The sequence below is a fragment of the Symphalangus syndactylus genome, chromosome 13 (assembly GCF_028878055.3).
Source record: "Symphalangus syndactylus isolate Jambi chromosome 13, NHGRI_mSymSyn1-v2.1_pri, whole genome shotgun sequence".
In the NCBI taxonomy this organism is placed as follows: domain Eukaryota; kingdom Metazoa; phylum Chordata; class Mammalia; order Primates; family Hylobatidae; genus Symphalangus; species Symphalangus syndactylus.
Window position 1 is genome coordinate 90,019,145 of NC_072435.2, and position 18,790 is coordinate 90,037,934.

At 43.9% G+C, this 18,790-nt stretch overlaps 1 protein-coding gene across 8 annotated transcripts in view; it reads right to left on the reverse strand.

Moving 5' to 3' along the window:
• TMCC3 (transmembrane and coiled-coil domain family 3) overlaps nucleotides 1-18,790 on the reverse strand; it is a 304,986-nt gene that overhangs the window by 105,621 nt on the left and 180,575 nt on the right. For 2 of the 8 annotated variants that reach the window (XM_055238348.2, XM_055238342.2), the window contains one exon: nucleotides 18,748-18,788. The exons of the other annotated variants lie outside the window; for them this stretch is intronic. In XM_055238348.2, the coding sequence (XP_055094323.2) occupies nucleotides 18,748-18,788 (41 nt within the window). The remainder of the gene's footprint in view (nucleotides 1-18,747; nucleotides 18,789-18,790) is intronic. 8 annotated transcript variants of the gene reach the window in all.

Consider the following 18,790-nt stretch of genomic DNA (forward strand, 5'->3'; position numbering starts at 1 on the left):
CACACCTTGCAGCAAGCATCCTTGTCACAAACTCAGGATAGCAAGGCTGAGACGGAGACAGGTTAGGACACTGGCCCACTGTCATTCACAGTAGGTGATTTAAACCCAAGTCTGTCTGATACCCCAGACCAACCCTTTTCCATTTCCCTACACTGTTCCCTAAACAGAACCAAGTTATATTATTGAGTTTAAAACTGATATTTATAATGGCATTACATAAAGTTAGATTCAATAGCTTCTCCAAACCCTAGGTTTATTTCCTACTATTCAATCTCTGAATTGTTATTGGTTTCTGTTTTAGCAGCATAACTGACATTTACTTAAGAAAATATGAATTAATACATATTTAGGTGTAAATCAAGTGAAAGCCTAGCTGTTTGACCTTAATTAATCATTAGTGGAAAAAATTCCCTCATCCTTCGAGCCTTTCTATTTTGAATGTAATTATTTAAATGAAAATGTAGTGCAGTCCTCTTTAACATGTCTTACCCGAATAGGAAATTCACGGAGTGTATCTCATATGTCCATTCCCAGTGTTCATGGTGAGAGACATGCAAAGGTACAAGAATCAGTCAGCTAGTAAGTGATTCAAACTCAAGACCACCTGACACCTGAAACCAAGCCTTTTTATTATCTAATGTTTCCCAGGTAAAGGAAGAAATACATACAAGGATGTATAGAATGCACCTTTAAAACATTATCAAGCATATTCAGATGTAAAAGCTTCTTAGAACCTTGTGCACTGGTATTCAATTTCTGTGAAGCTATTCATTAGAAATAGTTTTACTTAGCAGAGAGAAAAAATTATAGTTATTTGATACAGTTAGGTAATTAATTACTCATCCACAGCTAAACTCACTGCCAAACACAGGTGGACCACAGGGCTATGAGGCCTAATGCTTCACACCTATTGACCCAAAACGCAGTGGACACAAAGGGCATCCTTAACCCCCATATGGTAATTCTGAACTGCACGAGCAATTAGGTAAGAGTGTGACCTATTACCACTGACATAAAAACAGCTCAAAGGCCATGTACTATTTACTATTCATAGGAGTCCCATGGCATACATTGGTTTTCAAAAGACAGCAGGTGACATTCATCAGCAGACTTTTTGTGTCCCTCTGCTCACAATTAAAGCACAATTTTAGAGTCTCAGGTTAAGGCTGTTTGTCCTTAACAATACTCAATTTTCTTCTGAATCACTGAGAAAATCTAAGTCTACCGTGGGGTCATCCTTAGTAGACTGGAAATGGGGAAGAGAATGAGCTTCTTTTGTTTTTATATCCTCATGTTCGTAATTAGGCAATATTTTTAAAAGAGAAAAACAAAAACGTTCCAAGCACAATAACCTTGGTGCCGTTCTGTAATCCAGAGTGGCATACTGGCAAACTGGGTTATTATTCTTTTTTAATTTCAGATAACCTTCTCTCAATTGCCAAGGGTATATTCAGCAAATCAAATCGACTTCCCTCAGCATTATAAATCCCATTTGTATCCTAGTAGAAACGCACATTTCCTGAGAAAAGGAGCTGTGTCTTAAAAAAGGAAGTTGAAGTCTTTAAGCTTGAGATAAGGCATTTCAAAAGGGAAGAAACTTTTGGCAGGGCTCGAGTGCATCCTACACTAATGGAAATTGGAAACCCGTCCTTCATTTCATGGACATTACTATACAAAACGTAAAACATATTGGTACCACAGCAACCAACTCTGCATAATGTACTTGCAGCTTCAAATGGCAACCCTGGGGGGGTTAAAAGTTGATTTTTTTTTTTTGCTATCATGAAATGTTGGAATTTCTTAATTCCACAGATATTAGCAAGTGTGTATTTCATGCCAGGAAATTTTCTTGGCTCCAAGGATATAGCAGTGAACACAAGTAGGTTGCTGGCTTCATGGAGTTATATTTGGAGGTGGGAAATTTTAAAAATTACTGTATAATATAGCAGATTATAATATATAGGGATGGTATAATATATATTACGGTATATTAGTATATATATTTATAATTATTATATGTGTCACATATAGAAACATAGTATATAATACTATATTATACAATATAACAAAATATGTCAGGTAGATATAGATCACATCAGATGCTAGTAAGTTTTAGAAAGCAGAGAAAAGGGGATAGATGAGTGTCGCATTTTTGAATAATATGTTTTGGGGAGTTCTCATGGATAGGCTGGGATATCCAACTAGAGAACTGAAGGAAGTGAGGGGGTGATACACGTAGAATATCTAGAAAAAGACCATTCTAGGCAAAAGGACCAGCAAGTGCAAAAGCTCCAAGGAAGGGGAGCACTTGATCCATTTGAGGAACAACAGCAAGAAAACCAGCATGGGTGGAGCAGAGTGAGCCCAGCAGGAGAGCAGGGAGGGTGGAGATGAGGTCACAGAAGCAGCCTGCGGTTAGGAGAACAGCAGGGCAGATCCTGTGGCATTTTCTGGCAGAGTAAGGACTTTTTATGGGGGGCCAGGGTAGAAACTGGGAGGCTGATCAAGAGGCTATTGAAACAGTCCAAGGTTTCTCTGCATCTGTCCCAGACCCTTCCCTTCCCATCTTGCTTTCTCTCCCAGACCACTGCTGGCTTTTTTTTGTTTGTTTGTTTGTTTAGATTGAGTCCCACTCTGTTGCCCAGGCTGGAGTGCAGTGGAGCAATCTCACCTCACTGCAACCTCTGCCTCCCAGTTTCAAGCAACTGATTCTCCTGCCTCAGCCTCCCAAGTAGCTGGGACTACAGGCACGTGCCACCATGCCTGTCTAATTTTTGTTTTTTTGTTTTTCTGTTTTTTGTTTTTTTGAGATGGAGTTTCGCTCTTGTAGCCCAGGCTGGAATGCAATGGCACAATCTCGGCTCACTGCAACCTCCGCCTCCCAGGTTCAAGCAGTTCTCCTGCCTCAGCCTCCCAAGTAGCTGGGATTACAGGCTTGCGCCACCATGCCCAGCTAATTTTTGCATTTTTAGTAGAGACAGGGTTTCACCACGTTGGCCAGGCTAGCCTCGAACTCCTGACCTCAGGCGATCCACCTGCCTCAGCCTCCCAAAGTGTAATTTTTATATTTTTAACAGAGACAAGGTTTCACTATGTTGGCCAGACTGGTCTTGAACTCCTGACCTCAGATGATCCGCCCACCTCAGCCTCCCAAAGTGCTAGAATTACAGGCGTGAGCCACCATGCCCGGCCATGGAGCCTCTTGCTCCTATGTCTCTTCCGACCTCCAGCCTTACTCACCCATCCAGCTCATCTACACATGGATGGCTCAGTATGTTCAAATGTGCCCGCCTTCCTCCATGCCCCTCTGGCTCCTCTAGGATCCCACCTTCCAGCAAATGGCACCATCACTCAGTTGCTCAAGACTTCTCTTGGGAGTGTCCCTCCTTTAACACCTCACATCCAGGGACTCACATCCAGAGTCCTGTTGCCACAGATGCAGACGCATTTCATTTCCTTTCATGATAACACAGAGGAGTAGAAGGGGCCAAAGGCATAGGAGGAAAACAAGAAAATACAGTGTCACCAGAACCAGGGGAAGTGTGCTGATAAAAGCAGTGGTTAGCATGTACTTCTCACTGTAGCAGACGCTATGCTCACCACTTCCCACAAACTATGTCACTTAGACCTCGCTACAATCTGAGGAGGAAGGTGCTATGCCCATTTTGCAAATAATTTAGAGAAGTAACTTTCCCAAGGTGACAGTGTGTACTAAATCCCCTAAGAGAGGAAATAAATTGAGTCTGAAAAACTCAAGTCCACTGAACTGAGTCAGGTGGAGACCACTGGTGACCTTAACAAAAACGTGGCCAGTGTCCAGCCGGAAGAAGAGTGAGAAACAAGAGGGAGATGAGAAAATGAGGACAGGAAGTTAGCCAACTCTCTCCAGGGTTGGCCTGCAAAGCAGACAAGGAGGAAGATAAGGCTATAGTTGAAGGGAGGGCAGAGGGGCTGGGCACGGTGGCTCACGTCTGTAATCCCAGCACTTTGGGAGGCTGAGGTGGGTGGATCACTTGAGGCCAGGAGTTCCAGACCAGCCTGGCCCCCATGGTGAAAGCTTGTCTCAAAAATAAAAAATAAAAAAGAGAGGGCTGGGGGAGTGTCTAGGGAAGGTTTTATTTTAGGTGACAACAAAGTAATTTAAATTTCTAAAACCCAACCCCTTTGCAGAGTGTGGGTTAGCATGTCTATGTGAGCAATCAGCACAGAGAAGGTATGTGTTTTCTCTGCTTCCTGCTCCAAAGAAATTCAGATTTTGCTTATGAGTTTGGTTTAAAAAATCATTGGCTATGCATAAAATTTGCGTCTCACATCCTAGAAGATGGGAAAATCTATAGAAGAGAAGGTGTATAACTGGGTCAACAAAATAGACAAAAAGAGAATCTACTCCGGTTTTCTTGGGAAGCTGAAAAATCAGTGCTTTAGAAAAACCAGTCAAGCCAGACTATTCTGTCACAATGTGGTGGAGAAATCCCAACACTGAACCCAAAAGCAGGTGACCTAGTGGGCTGCTCCTTCCAGCCAGCCACTGTCTAGCTTTGTCATCTTGTATAAGTCACTCAACTCAGGGTCAGCATCCTCTGTGGATCAAGGGGCTAATATTTATTATACCGTACTTGGTTCTGGGCAGAATCAAACAGTTGAATCAGCCAGAAGATTGAGAGGATGCATGATTTCAAACTATTGAAATCAGCCAGTAAAAACGCTTTATACAAATGCAAGGTATTCCCAATATCTATCGTAATTGAAGGTAAGCATTAAAAGATACTTATGGGCTAGGTACAATGGCTCACACCTGTAATCCCAGCACTTTGAGAGGCCGAGGCAGATCGCCTGAGCCCAGGAGTTCGATACCAGCCTGGGCAACATGGTGAAACCCCATCTCTACAAAATATACAAAAACTAGCCAGGCATGGTGGTGTTCGCCTGTAGTCCCAGCTGCTCAGGAGGCTGAGGTGGGAGGATCACCTGAGCCTGGGAGGTTGAGGCTGCAGTGAGCCGTGATGGCACCACTGCACTCCAGCCTGGGCAACAGGGGAGACCCTGTCTCAAAAAAAGAAAGAAGATACTGTACACAGTCTGGAAGCAAGCTGTTTGGATACATGTACATTCACCAGCTGATTGAAGATTTTAAAAAAATTCAGTGATAGCTTAACAATGCCAAATATATAACAACAAACACCTGCATATTTACTTTTCATTACAGCTGATGCTGTTAAAGCTGATTTCCAGCAGATCAGGTTAAGCCAGGCCTAAACTTGTGGCCATGACTGGTCTGTGAAAATGCTCAAAGTGTGACATACTTTCAGTTTGCTCTGGATCTCACAGTGTACCAATTCAGCACACAGGTCCTGCCACAGAGGTGTTTCTGGCCTGTGATTTAATAAGCAAAGAAAAACCAGTACAGCCAGTCTAATTATTAGAGCAGCCAAGCTTTCAAATTCTCTTAAATACTTCCAACATCAGGCCTCCCTCAGGCAGGGCAAGATTACACATGACTCCAGCCCGGTACAATTCCCTAACTGTCCATTTCCTGTGGAGACATGGATATGGCCTTCTCTAATTAGAGGGACAAAGACAGAAGAGAACCATTATGAGGACTTTACTTTTTATCCCCTTTTAGTTTTAAAACATTCAAGTCCTGCCCTTCACTGATCAATATTACAAATATTAAAATGGGGGTAGGGATGGTGGACTAAATGCCACAGAGACCAAATGCATCAAGCGTTTCACTTATGGAACATTCTGGGCTCTGAGAACTTCGGAGTAGGAGTGAATCAATCGTACATCCAAGCAGATAACAGCTCAAATCACCAACTCAGCACAATTCTTCTGGGCACCCTTTTCTCTATCTGTAAAAAGAGACTGGCTTTCCTTCCTCCTCTTGCCCTCCCTCCTGCCCCCGCCCCGCCCCCGCCCCGCCCCCGCCCCGCCCTAGGCCTGGAGTCTACGGCTGCCCAATGACAGGCACACCCAAATCAGCACTGTCTTCTGGGCTGCGTTGGCTTCTGTGGTTGTAGCTAGGAATGGCCAGCAGGGCGGGGGTTGGGTGGGGTGGGATGGGGGCCGTGGGGGTGGCTGCACAAGGAACCATACACCTTTGGTAATACACTTATGGTTTACAAAAAGTTGAAAGTCCACGTAACCAGGAATGCGTAATTCATGCAGCTTCCTAAAACTGCCAGGGAATTATTCTTGCCTCCAAGTCAGCCCTGGCTAGGATCGTAAGTATTATAAATGCAAAAAGAAAAAAAAAAAAAGACAGTGCAATTCTTATTTAGTGGGTATTCAGCTCTCAAACCTGAGGCATGGACTAGGAGATTAACATGATGCTCACCATCCTCTGAGACCTTCCACAAACGCCCTCTGACCAGTCTTTCCCACCTTCCCTCCTGCACTCCCGCACCCTCTGCCCCACAGCCATTCTGCCTCACTCACCGCGCCCTGCACGTGCCTTGCCTCTCCCTTTGTGCTTTTGCAGGTTATGGTTCCGCTGCTGCATAGAATAATCCCTCCTCTCTCACAGAAATTCCTCCCATCTGGGCCCAGATCAAATGCTCCTCCTCAAAGAAGACTTCTCTGACTGCTAGGAGCAGTATCTCCTTCTTCTTGCCACAAATAATATTTTGCTTACAGCAATAATAAGAGCCAATAATAAGAGCTACTTATTGAACACATACTATGGGATGGGAATCCTATGAAGCACTTGATACATTTTATTCCATTTAATCCTACTACTATTCCTTGTTATAGCTGAGAAAGCCATGATTGAGAAAGGTTAAGTACTATCTCTAAAAGGGCAGTGGCGACACTGGACTTGGTCAGGCAGTTGGACACTAGAGCTCCCACACTCTACCACACGTTGCCTTATACTGTAATGATTTGTGCAAGGGTCCCATCTGCTCTGTGAATTTCTGAGGTCATATTATCTTCGGATATCCCATTATATAAACTCATGGCTTGGCCTAAAGTGGTCACTGGAATTGGAGCAAAAGTGCACTTAGAGACAGGTTGCTCTGGCTGATTCTTCCAGGCATGCTAACTATTCTATCTTTAACCCAGCTCTGACCTTTAGGATGGCTCAAGAGCAGCAACTAAAATGGACTCACAAAGTCAAGGATCCAAGACCCAGGAAGCAGGAGAAATCTGACCCTTGGAATGCTCTGGAAGCACTGAGGGGCCCCACAGGATATGGGCACCATTGTGTCCTAATTTGGATAACAGGTACCTGAGACATACAAGCCTGCCTCTGTGCATATCAGCTAGATCTCTTAGAATGGTGAGTCCCGGAGCCAGGGGCAGGGTAGCTTTCTTTTCCAGTATATAATAAATGCACACTTGTTGCAGTCAATGTTTCTTCAGACTCTGTTTTCAATCTCCCAGAGAATAATAAATTCTTGTTGAGAGGATAAGACAGCATGGCTCAAAGGTTAAAAGCAAATGGGCTCTAATGTTAAACAGACTCAGTCTGAATGAGTCCAACTTTGCCCCAGTATTTGTGATCTAGGACACGATACTTAACGTCTGTACTCCAGTGTCCTCGTCTGATAATAGAGATAATATCACCACCTATTCATTCATAAGGTGACTAGGAGGACAGAGTGAGATAATGCATGTAAAGCGCTTACTATAGTCCACTCAAAAATGGTTAGCTCTTATTATTTAACAATTGCTCTTTTCACTAATGCTAATTATTGTTGTTGGTTAGTCAGTTTATAGCTAATAAGAGTACATTTTCCATCTGAAAAATTCTTTACTAAAATTCACTGGTTAGTGCTACCCTTTTCTGCTCTACAGAGGTAGCAGTGAATATAGAGATCAACAATTCTGAACATACAGAATGAGAAGATATGCCAGGCACGGTGGCTCATGCGTATAATCCCAGGACTTTGGGAGGCTGAGGTGGGCAGATTGCCTGAGGTCAGCTGTTCAAAACCAGCCTGACCAACATGGTGAAACCCTAAGTCTCTACTAAACCCTTAGTCTCTACTAAAAATACAAAAATTAGCTGCGCATGGTGGCAGGAGCCTGTAATCCCAGCTACTTGGGAGGCTGAGACAGGAGAATCACTTGAACCCAGGAGGCGGAGGTTGCAGTGAGCCGAGATTGTGCCTGTACTCCAGCCTGGGCAACAAGAGCAAAACTCCGTCTCCAAAAAAAAAAAAAAAAAAGAAAAGAAAGAATGAGAAGATATATAGTGATATGGTTTGGCTGTGTCCCCACCCAAATCTCATCTTAAATTCCTACGTGTTGTGGGAGGGACCTGTGGGAGGTAATTGAATCATGGGGGCAGGTCTTTCCTATGCTGTGCTTGTGATAGTAAATCTCACGAGATTTGATGATTATTACAAGGGGGAGTTTTCCTGCACAAGCTCTTTTTTCCTGCTGCCATCCACGTAAGATGTGACTTGCTCCTCCCTGCCTTCCGCCATGATTGCGAGGCCTCCCCAGCCATGTGGAACTGTAGGTCCAATTAAACCTCTTTGTTTTGTAAATTGCCCAGTCTTGGGTATGTCTTTATCAGCAGCATGAAAACAGACTAATACATATAGCCTGGGCAACATGGTGAGACTCTGTCTCTACAAAATATAAATAGCCAGGTGTGGTGGTACATGCCTGTGGTCCCAGCTACTTGAGAGGCTGAAGTGGGAGGATCACTTGAACCCCGGATGTCAAGACTGCAGTGAGCCACGTCTGCACCACTGCACTCCAACCTGGGTGACAGAGTGAGACCTTGTCTCAAAAAAAAAAAAAAAGATATAAACATTAGAGGTACCACCTAACAATTAAAGCTGTTCAAAATACGGTGGCCTCTGAGAAAAATGAGCTGCCCCCTTTCCCTACCCAGTAGAAAATGCCTCCTATGGCCATTACTTTTGGTTCAGTTTAAGACCCTGATATGGTGTGGATTTGTGTCCCCGCCCAAATCTCATGTCATCCCCGGTGTTGGAAGAGGGGCCTGGTGGGAGGTGATAGGATCATGGGGGCAGTTTATTGTGAATGGTTTAGCACTATCCCCCTGGTGCTGTTCTCGTGAGAGAGTGAGTTATTACTAGAGCTGTTTGTTTAAAAGTGGAGCACCGCCCCCTCTCTCAATCCTGCTCCTACCATGTACAATGCCTGCTCCTGCTTTGCCTTTTGCCAGGCATGAAAGCTCCCTGAGACCTCCCCAAAAGCAGATGTCGCTATGCTTCCTGTACAGCCTGCAGAACTGCGAGCCAACTAAATCTCTTTTCTTGATAAATTACCCAGTTTCAGGTATTTCTTTACAGCAGTGCAAGAATGAACTAATACAGACCCCAATGGTCTTACTTCTTCTAATATCCTATTTTGCCCCAGCCACTTACGGTGATGATTCTCAAACTTTGGTGGACAAAAGAGTCGCTTAGCGTGTTTAACAAATACAGATTCTTGTGTCTATTTGGGATTATGATTTAATTTTATTTACTTTTTAGAGACAGGGTCTTACTCTGCTGCCCAGACTGGTGTGCCATGGCCTGATCATAGCTGACTGCAACCTTGAACTCCTGGGCTCAAGCGACCCTCCGGCCTTCCCTCTTGAGTAGCTGGGATCACCGGCGTAAGCCCGACTGGGATTATGATTTAATAAAGTACATCCCAGGTGATTTCTGATACCAGTGGTCCTGTGAACCAATTCTCAAAAACAGGGTCAGTAACTGACAGCTTAGAAATATTTTTCTGTGTAGGCCGGGCGCTGTGGCTCACACCTGTAATCCCAGCACTTTGGGAGGTCAAGGCAGGAAGAATGCTTGAGGCCAGGAGTTCAAGACCAGCCTGGCCAACATGGTGAAATCTCGTCTCTACTAACAATACAAAAATTAGCTGGTCGTGGTAGCATGTGCCTGCAGTCCTAGCTACTCAGGAGGCTAAGGCTTAAGAATCACTTGAACCTGGGAGGCAGAGGTCACAGTGAGCCGAGGTAGTGACACTGCACTCCAGCCTGGGTGACAGAGTGAGACTCCATCTCACGAAAGAAAGAAAAGAAAGAAAGAAAGAAAGAAAGAAAGAAAGAAAGAAAGAAAGAAAGAAAGAAAGAAAGAAAGAAAGAGAAAAAAGAAAGAGAAAGAAAAAAGAAAGAGAAAGAAGAAAGAAAGAAAGAAAGAAAGAAAGAAAGAAAGAAAGAAAGAAAGAAAGGAAAATGTATCTGTGTGAATTTATTTCCTGTACCAGAAAAAGATGGAAAAACTTTTAATTCTCCAAATCTGGGTCTGCATTTTTTGAAAGTAATGTTCCCTGAAGCCTAATTCTTGGGTTCTATAATAATGAGTTTGTCTATTAGTTATCACTTATTCTGGTAATTTCTAAAGTCTCGTTTTACTTTTTTTTTTTTTTTTTTGAGGTGAAGTCTCGCTCTGTTACCCAGGCTGGAGTGCAGTGGTGTGATCTCAGCTCACTGCAAGCTCCGCCTCCTGGGTTCACACCATTCTCCTGCCTCAGTCTTCCGAGTGGCTGGGACTACAGGCGCCCGCCACCACCCCCGGCTAATTTTTTGTATTTTTAGTAGAAATGGGGTTTCACCGTGTTAGCCAGGATGATCTTGATCTCCTGACCTCGTGGTCTGCCCGCCTCGGCCTCCCAAAGTGCTGGGATTACAGGCGTGAGCCACCGTGCCCGGCTAGTCTCATTTTACTTCTTATCGCTGATGAAGCACCAGTTACTTTATTGTTTCTTCCCAAGGCTGTGTACTGGTAATAATTTTCTTTAAGAGAGGCCAGGATCTTGACATGGTCCTGATTCTGGGGCCAGGAAGCCTGACTCTTGCTTTATTACGAACTCTGAGGCTTCTTTTCAAATGGCTACAGTCAGGCTGACATTGGCAATGATGAATATGATGCAGAAACAGCTGCAGTCTCTGAAGCAGAAGGTGCTCACAAACCTGCTTTCTAAAATTCACTAACATCTGATATGATAAACATCCAGCCCTCAAGGGTCTAGAATACAGGATGTCAGGAGAGAATGAGGTTGTAAATATAGAATCTGCTCCAGCACTGGCCAGTCTGAACATTTCTTTCCCTTGTCTCCAGCATAGCATTAAAGACCAATAAAACCACAGACTCTAAAGGCAGAGACTTCCTGAGTTTCAAATCCCCAGCTCCAATACTTACTACTGTGTGAACCTGGGCAAGTGACTTAACTTCTGTGTGCCTCAAGTTTGAAGTTTTTCACCTATAAAGTGCTGTTGGGGGAAAAATATATTTTCTTCTATCCATCTTACATCTTAGCTGCATTGGCTAGTGCTCCTATAATAAAAGCCAAATTAATAAGAGAGAAGCACACAAATTTATTTAATGTTTTACATGACACAGCAGCCTTCATAAAGAAAGGAAACCATAGAGAAGCAATTAAACCTGATTGTTTTTCATAGTAGGTTGATGAAGAGGATGGTGGTGGAGAAATATGATAGGGCAAAGGGTGTAAGGTGAGTGCAGAGACCTGGAGGAACTTAGCAAGGCCTGTTTGGATTCTTCTCTGTGTCCCATCATCTTCAGAGATAAGGATGCTCCTTCCCTTTGAATATAGGGAAAGCAACTCTCACATGAGTGTTTCATGACCCTCCTCAAGGGAAGCTCAGAAAATCTGTCCTGGATTTTATGATGTGCTTCAGGAGAAGGGTAGAGGAAAGGTCAGAGAGACCTTCCTGTGTCTGCATTTTCTCATATTCCTTCAGATTAAAATATGCAGTATGCCAAAGTGCCATATATTGGGGTGGTGTGTTCTGAACCCCAATGGGATGTTACAAGAATAGAATTGGCACATAGTGCTATGTGAGCGTTTATTAGTATAGGATGGTCACATGGCCCAAGCTATCCATGACACTTCATTCCAGTACTTTTGCTGAATGAGATGCTTCTGCTAGAGTTGATAAATCGGTAAATATTTAAGCTGAGAACTGCCAGGGGCCACCTGTGGAGAAAGCCTTCCTGAGAGTGAAGCTACTGCAGAGGAACAAGGGCTGAGAGGTGGAGACAGTGTGGGATTTAATGCTAATGCTTAAGACCTGGGTCCAGTCATGCCTGGATATCTAGTGAGAACTTTCTTTTCTCACTTGAGTTGGATTGGGTTGGTTTCTATTGTCAGAGGCATTTGAACTACAGCGACTCCATCTTGAATAGGGGCTGGGTAAAATGAGGCTGAGACCTGCTGGGCTGCATTCCTAGGAGGTTAGGAATTCTAAGTCACAGGATGAGATAGGAGGTCGGCACAATTTACAGGTCACACAGACTCTGCTGATAAGGGGTTGTGGTAAAGAAGCCAGCCAAAATTCACCAAAACCAAGATGGCCACGAAAGTGACCTCTGGTTGTCCTCACTGTTCATCATACACTAATTATAATGCATCAGCATGCTAAAGACACTCCTACCAGTGCCATGACAGTTTACAGATGCCATGGAATGTCAGCAAGTTACTCTACATGGCCTAAAATGGGGAGGAACCCTCAGTTCCTGAAATTGCTCACCCCTTTCCTGGAAAATTCATGAATAATCCACCCCTTGTTTAGCATATAATCAAGAAATAACTATACATATACTCAATGGAGCAGCCCATGCCACTGCTCTGCCTATGGAGTAGCCATTCTTTTATCCCTTTTCTTTCTGATAAACTTGGTTTCACTCTATGGACTTACCCCAAATTCTTTCTTGCACAAGGTCCAAGAACCCTCTCTTGGGGGTCTGGATTGGGACCCCTTTCCGGTAACATTACCATCTTCCAACAAAAGAATTCTGACCTAGCTTTATTGAGATATAATTCACATACCATCCAGTTCACCTACTTAAAATGTCCAATGCAGTGCTTTTTAGCATATTCACAGAGTTGTGCAACCATCACCACAACTGTTGGATTGTTCATCTAAAAATCCTCCGAGATGGCTCAGTAGGCCTGGGATGTGGAATGTGGACAGGCATGTGTGATTCTGCTTCCAAAGTCACCAAGATTTGGTTTTGTTTTGTTTTTGAGACAGGGTCTCATTCTGTTTTCCAAGCTAGAGTGCAGTGGCTCACTGCAGCATTGACCTCCTGGGCTCAGGTGATCCTCCTACCTCAGCCTCCTGAAAAACTGGGACTACAAGCACACACCACCACGCCCTTTTTTTTTTTTTTTTGGTAGAGATGGGATTTTGGGCCGGGCGCGGTGGCTCACGCTTGTAATCCCAGCACTTTGGGAGGCTGAGGCGGGCAGATCACGAGGTCAGGAGATCGAGACCACGGTGAAACCCCGTCTCTACTAAAAATACAAAAAAAATTAGCCGGGCGTCGTGGCGGGCGCCTGTAGTCCCAGCTACTCAGAGAGGCTGAGGCAGGAGAATGGCGTGAACCCAGGAGGCGGAGCTTGCAGTGAGCCGAGATCGCGCCACTGCACTCCAGCCTGGGCGACAGAGCGAGACTCCGTCTCAAAAAAAAAAAAAAAAAAAAAAAAAAGAGATGGGATTTTGCCATGTTGCCCAGGTTGGTCTCAAACTCCTGAGCTCAGGGGATCCTCCCATCTTGGCTGCCCAAACTACTGCGATTACAGGCATGAGCCACTGTGCCTGGTCTCACAATTTTGAAACTACCTTTTTTTTTCTTTGAGACTGAGTCTCGCTCTGTCACCCAGGCTGGAGTGCAATGGCTCGATCTCGGCTCACTGCAACCTCTGCCTCCCAGGTTCAAGTGGTTTTCCTGCCTCAGCCTCCCGAGTAGTTGGGATTACAGGCGCATACCAACACGCCCGGCTAATTTTTGTATTTTTAGTAGAAACAGGGTTTCACCATATTGGCCAGGCTGGCCTTGAACTCCTGACCTCGTGATCCACCTGCCTCGGCCTTCCAAAGTGCTGGGATTACAGCCATGAGCCACCATAACTAATTTTAAAGTTGGAATTATCAACTTTTTGATTTGGAAGTAATGAAAGTTCAGCAGAGTATAATGGAAAAGGAAACAAACTAAAAGTTAGCACTCCTGCTTTCTTTAAAGAGACATTAGAAAATCCCTACAGTCCCTTTATACTCTCAATAACTCGACCAGGCACAGTGGCTCACAGCATTAATCCCAGCACTTTGGGAGGCCAAGGCACATGGATCACAAGGTAGGGAGTTCTAGACCAGCCTGACCAACATGGTGAAACCCCATGTCTGCTAAAAATACAAAATTAGCCAGGGGTGGTGGTGCATGCCTGTAATCCCGGCTACTGGGCAGGCTGAAGCAGGAGAATCGCTTGAACCTGGGAGGCAGAGGTTGCGGTGAGCTGAGATCACGCCATTGCACTCCAGCCTGGGCAACAGGAGCAAAACTCTGTCTCAAACAAACAAACAAACAAATAAAACAAAACAAAAAACCTCTATAGTTTTCATCAAATTATCCAATATTTCAGATGACAAAACTGAGGGCCAGTGAGGGTAACTAAACCACCAATAAAACTGATGGTCAGTGAGGTTAAGTAAACTGCCGGAGCTCACAGAGGTACTCACTTTTAGACACATTCAAGAATTCAGTTCAGTTTTCTATGTTGTTAGTTTCAAGCAGTTATTACTTTTTCTGCAGGATTTCATACTCAAGAGTCAGGTCAGTCTCTTGAAATGCCTGGAGGTTAAGAGGGTCTTTGTAGGACTAATCAAACATTCATTCAATTCTGTTTTGATTCATTCAAGAAATACACTGTGATTATGATATTCCCTATATTTATGTTAAATTTATTGCATCTGTCTCTTTAGATAAAATAGTGTTCTACTTACAGCCTAGAGAAAAATCAATATACTTGCCCTAAAGCAGGATATAACAGGAAATTTCAAAAATATTCTATGGTATTTATTGGGTTAGGTAAATAATAAATTGGCAAGTTTCCACAAACATTTATGAAATAGTCTTAGTTTGTAGGACCAGGAGGTTTAATTACCATGTAGTGCTGCTGGGGATAAGGAAGGATGATGGTTAGGAGAGTAACTGCACTCTTTATCTAATAAAAACAATGAGATTTGATAACCAAACTGGAAATACAGAATAATTTGACTTCTAATAGTCCTTGAGGCTTCAGATAACTTCTCAAAAACATGAAAAACAACCCTTTAGCTATTACTAATTACAAATCTGTGTATCTGGGCACATAAGGACTCTCTATACCGGCTTTGGAAATTTTTAGAAACACATTTCCTGGAAGAACCTGAGAGGTTGGATCTGGCCAAAAAAATATAATACAGTCTGTGGCAGGATGCATTGTACTTAACCATATTCAAGGACAGAAAGGCATTTGCTTTATCTGGGATATCCTGTGAAAACACATTAAGAACACCCAGGGAAACATCGTCAGCAGGGATATTATTTGTGGTCATCGTTGTTTTTAATGTGTGTTTTTTCCTTAGTAAATCCTAGACAAAGTAATTTGAACCTTGTAAAAAAGTACTGCACGCCAACCTGGGCAACATAGTAAGATTACGTCTCTAAATACAAAATAAATAAATAAATTACAAGCAAGAGGTGGTAGAATTTTTAAACTGAGTTCATTGGTGAGGATCTTGGATGGAGTTCAAGGGAAAACAGTGAAAAGGAGATGAAACACTGTCCCTCATTCCACCGTCTTGATAGAACTACTTTGAGAACTTTGATGCCTTTTTGTGTTACTTTTCTTCTAAGTATTCCTTGTATACACTTGTAACTGGGAAGTGACAAAGTTCTAAGAGATCCTGGCAAGAACTGCCATCCCCAACTCATCACCACAACACTATCCTTCCCTTCCCCACTCCCCTCCAACACACATACATTCTCAGCCTTCAAAACCAACAAGATCAATCCCACCATGATTTGTTTTTAAAACTTTTTTTAGAGACAGAGTCTTGGTATGTTGCCCAGGCTGGTTTCAAACTCCTGGGCTCAAACGATCCTCCTCCTCTAGCCTCCCAATTGCTGGGATTACAGGCATTTTAAATTCACGACCAGAAACTAGGACTGCCAATTGGCAATCCTACCACATTCCCTGGTGGATTTACTCTGCCACGCTGCTAGATGGTTAATTCATACTCCTCTTTCCTCAAACTTCTGACACCTCTCCTCCTCCATCTTCACTCTTAGCTCATGATCTTGTTTTCTACTTCTCTCAAAAATAATTGAAGCAATCAGGAGAGAATTTCCACACATTCCCTCTACCACATCTATTCCCACCTGCTCCTGTGCCCATATATACTCTGCCTCCCTCCTGCTGCCATGGATGAACTGTCTGTGACCCTGAGGCCAACTCCTTTCCTCATCTTTCGCAGTCCGAGCACTCTTCCCTACCTAGGGGCCCTGCACCAGCAATTCTGCCCTCTTTCCTGCATTGTCATATTTTCTCTCTCCATGCATCACTTCCAATAGCATACAAACATGCTGGTATTCCCCTACCCTTAAATATCCCTCTCTTGACCCCATTAACCTCTGTCAAAACTAAGTCAAATCTGGTCATTCCTGTTTGAAACCCCCTAATGGCTCTCACCTCACTTAGAGAAAAGTCAGAATCCTACAAGACCCTACATAGTCAGAGCTCATCTACTTACTACGCCACCACCTGTGTTCCCTGTTCCTGGAACACACACCGGGCCTCCTCCTTGCTCAAGGCCTACTGTTTCCTGAAAGGCTCTCTGGGTATCTGAATGTTCATTCCCTCACTTCACATCTTCACTCAAATGCCATCTTTTCAGAGAGGCTTTCTTTGGCCTCCCTACACAAAATAACAACCACACTCCCTCATATTCCCCATCTCTCTTCCCTGCTTTATTTTTCTTCTTAGCACTTAACGCTCTCTAACCTACCATACCAACCTTGTTAGGTTTATTGACTGTTCCCCCCATTTGAATATAAGCCCCATGACAGCAAAAAAATTTTTTTGTCTGTTGTGTTTGCTGCCAAACATATTCCCTAGCTAGCACTGCAGTGCCTGGTACATAGGAGGTGCTCAATAAAAGACACAGACATAATGTAGATCATCTTAAAGTTTGCACAATCACGCTCATTTAAGATTCTTCTGCAGCCTCTGCTTAGAGTTCTCTAAATCAAACCCATGGACCTCATCTTACCATGGTTTACTGTGTACGTGTCTTTTTGTCTTTCAAATAAAATCTGACTGTAGAACGAGAAAAGCGAAGGACCTGGAGTGCCTTCAGCAATGCACTGAGTCTCTTTCCTGGCTTTCATTTTGGTTTCTACTAAGTTTGGTATGGAGAGAGGAAGCATTTGTGTCTATATTGGAGAGAGAGCAGAGAAGATCTTGCAGGGGGTTTCAGCATGAGTATTTGGCAACAGAAAGGATGATTCAGAGCTTGAACGTGAAACTCATACAGAGGCTAAGGGGAAAAATAGGAGCTAGAAAGAGAAGGGAGAATCAGTCCTATTGCCTGAGAATATGGTTCTCTGGATCAGAAAGACACCGTGGCCCAAAGCAGAGTCCAAAGATGAAAGGAGAAGTGGCATTCCACACCAGGAATAAATGTTTTAGCCTTGGTTAAAAGTAAACATAAAAGCAAATCACCACAGGATTAAGATTTCAAAACAATAAGGAGGCAGTGAGCTCTGGAGTCAGAAAAACCTCGCTCTAAGTCCAGCTTCCACCACCTCGGAGTGCTGGGACGCAGTTCTCAGGGTTGCAGAGGATTTCAATGCAAGCCTGGAACACTGTCTGGCAAACGGTGGGGCCTCGAGGGATGTTAGTTCCTTCCCCCCGCTACAGCCACTGCATCCCTACAGCCCCGCACCATGTAAGACACATAACAGACGCTCAAGAAATACTAGTTTAATGAACGGATGAGTAACACAAGAGGAATCAGTTCCCAAATCAAGCTGCCTCTGCCCTCACACCAGACTTCACAGAATTCACTTGCTTTTTTATCACTTTCCTGCATCCCCTTGCCCTCTGCCTCACCCACTCCCAAAACCATCTTCACGTTTGTTGTTTGTGTTCCCACTCCACAATGGAGCCGGCGTCAGCTACGTCAATCCTCGAGCTGCCAAACGTTCATTTCCATTTAAAAACATCGTGTTTTAGCAGAGAAACGTGGACTAGGGAGGCACGGTGCAGACACCAGCCTCCATTTATTACTCCAGGCTGACAGATTTTTTTTAGCAGAGTCTTGTTTTTCTCCTCTGAAGGAAAGCTTGTTTCCACAGAAGGATTTCCCCTCTTTGTGTTCTTGCTTCATTCACAGTTTTAGTGTTTACGTTTGCTTTTTATCTTTGCATAATCCTTGCTGTTTTAAGAATCTGAGGAGACTCTGGCCTAGAGTCCCTCACCCTCCCCTGTAAATATCTCTGGTTCATGCCAATAGTGGCTGACACATTTCCCTAGTTTTCCTTCACATCTTTGTCATGTGAAAAAATGCTGGTAAATCATGTGGACAAGCCTCAGATGACTTGGTATTTGTTCATGGGACGTTTTTCAAATCTTTCTGCCAAGATTTTGTACAATAATCAGTTTGTTTTAATGCAGTTCATGGAGAGAGGGTTCCAGTTCTGCACTGGCTGCACAACCACTGACCTGTCTATAAGCCCACCAAGGGTCTGGAGGTGGAGGGCCTCAATGCTTGGAAGGCCAGGAGGCCCACTGCTCAGGGAACAGCTGTGCTCATGGAAGTAAGTGGCTGGCCTCCAGGACTAGCTCATAAGCAATGGGGAAACTAGGGTTGGGAACTGTTTGGTGGAGCGGCAAAAAAAGTGACGCCATCGGGGCAACCCCAGCGTGAGTGAGGGCAGGGGACTCTTCTTGTCTTGTTCACAATGTCCCCAGCACCTACCTGTGTGCACAGCTCAGGACTGGTGTTCTGTAAATATCT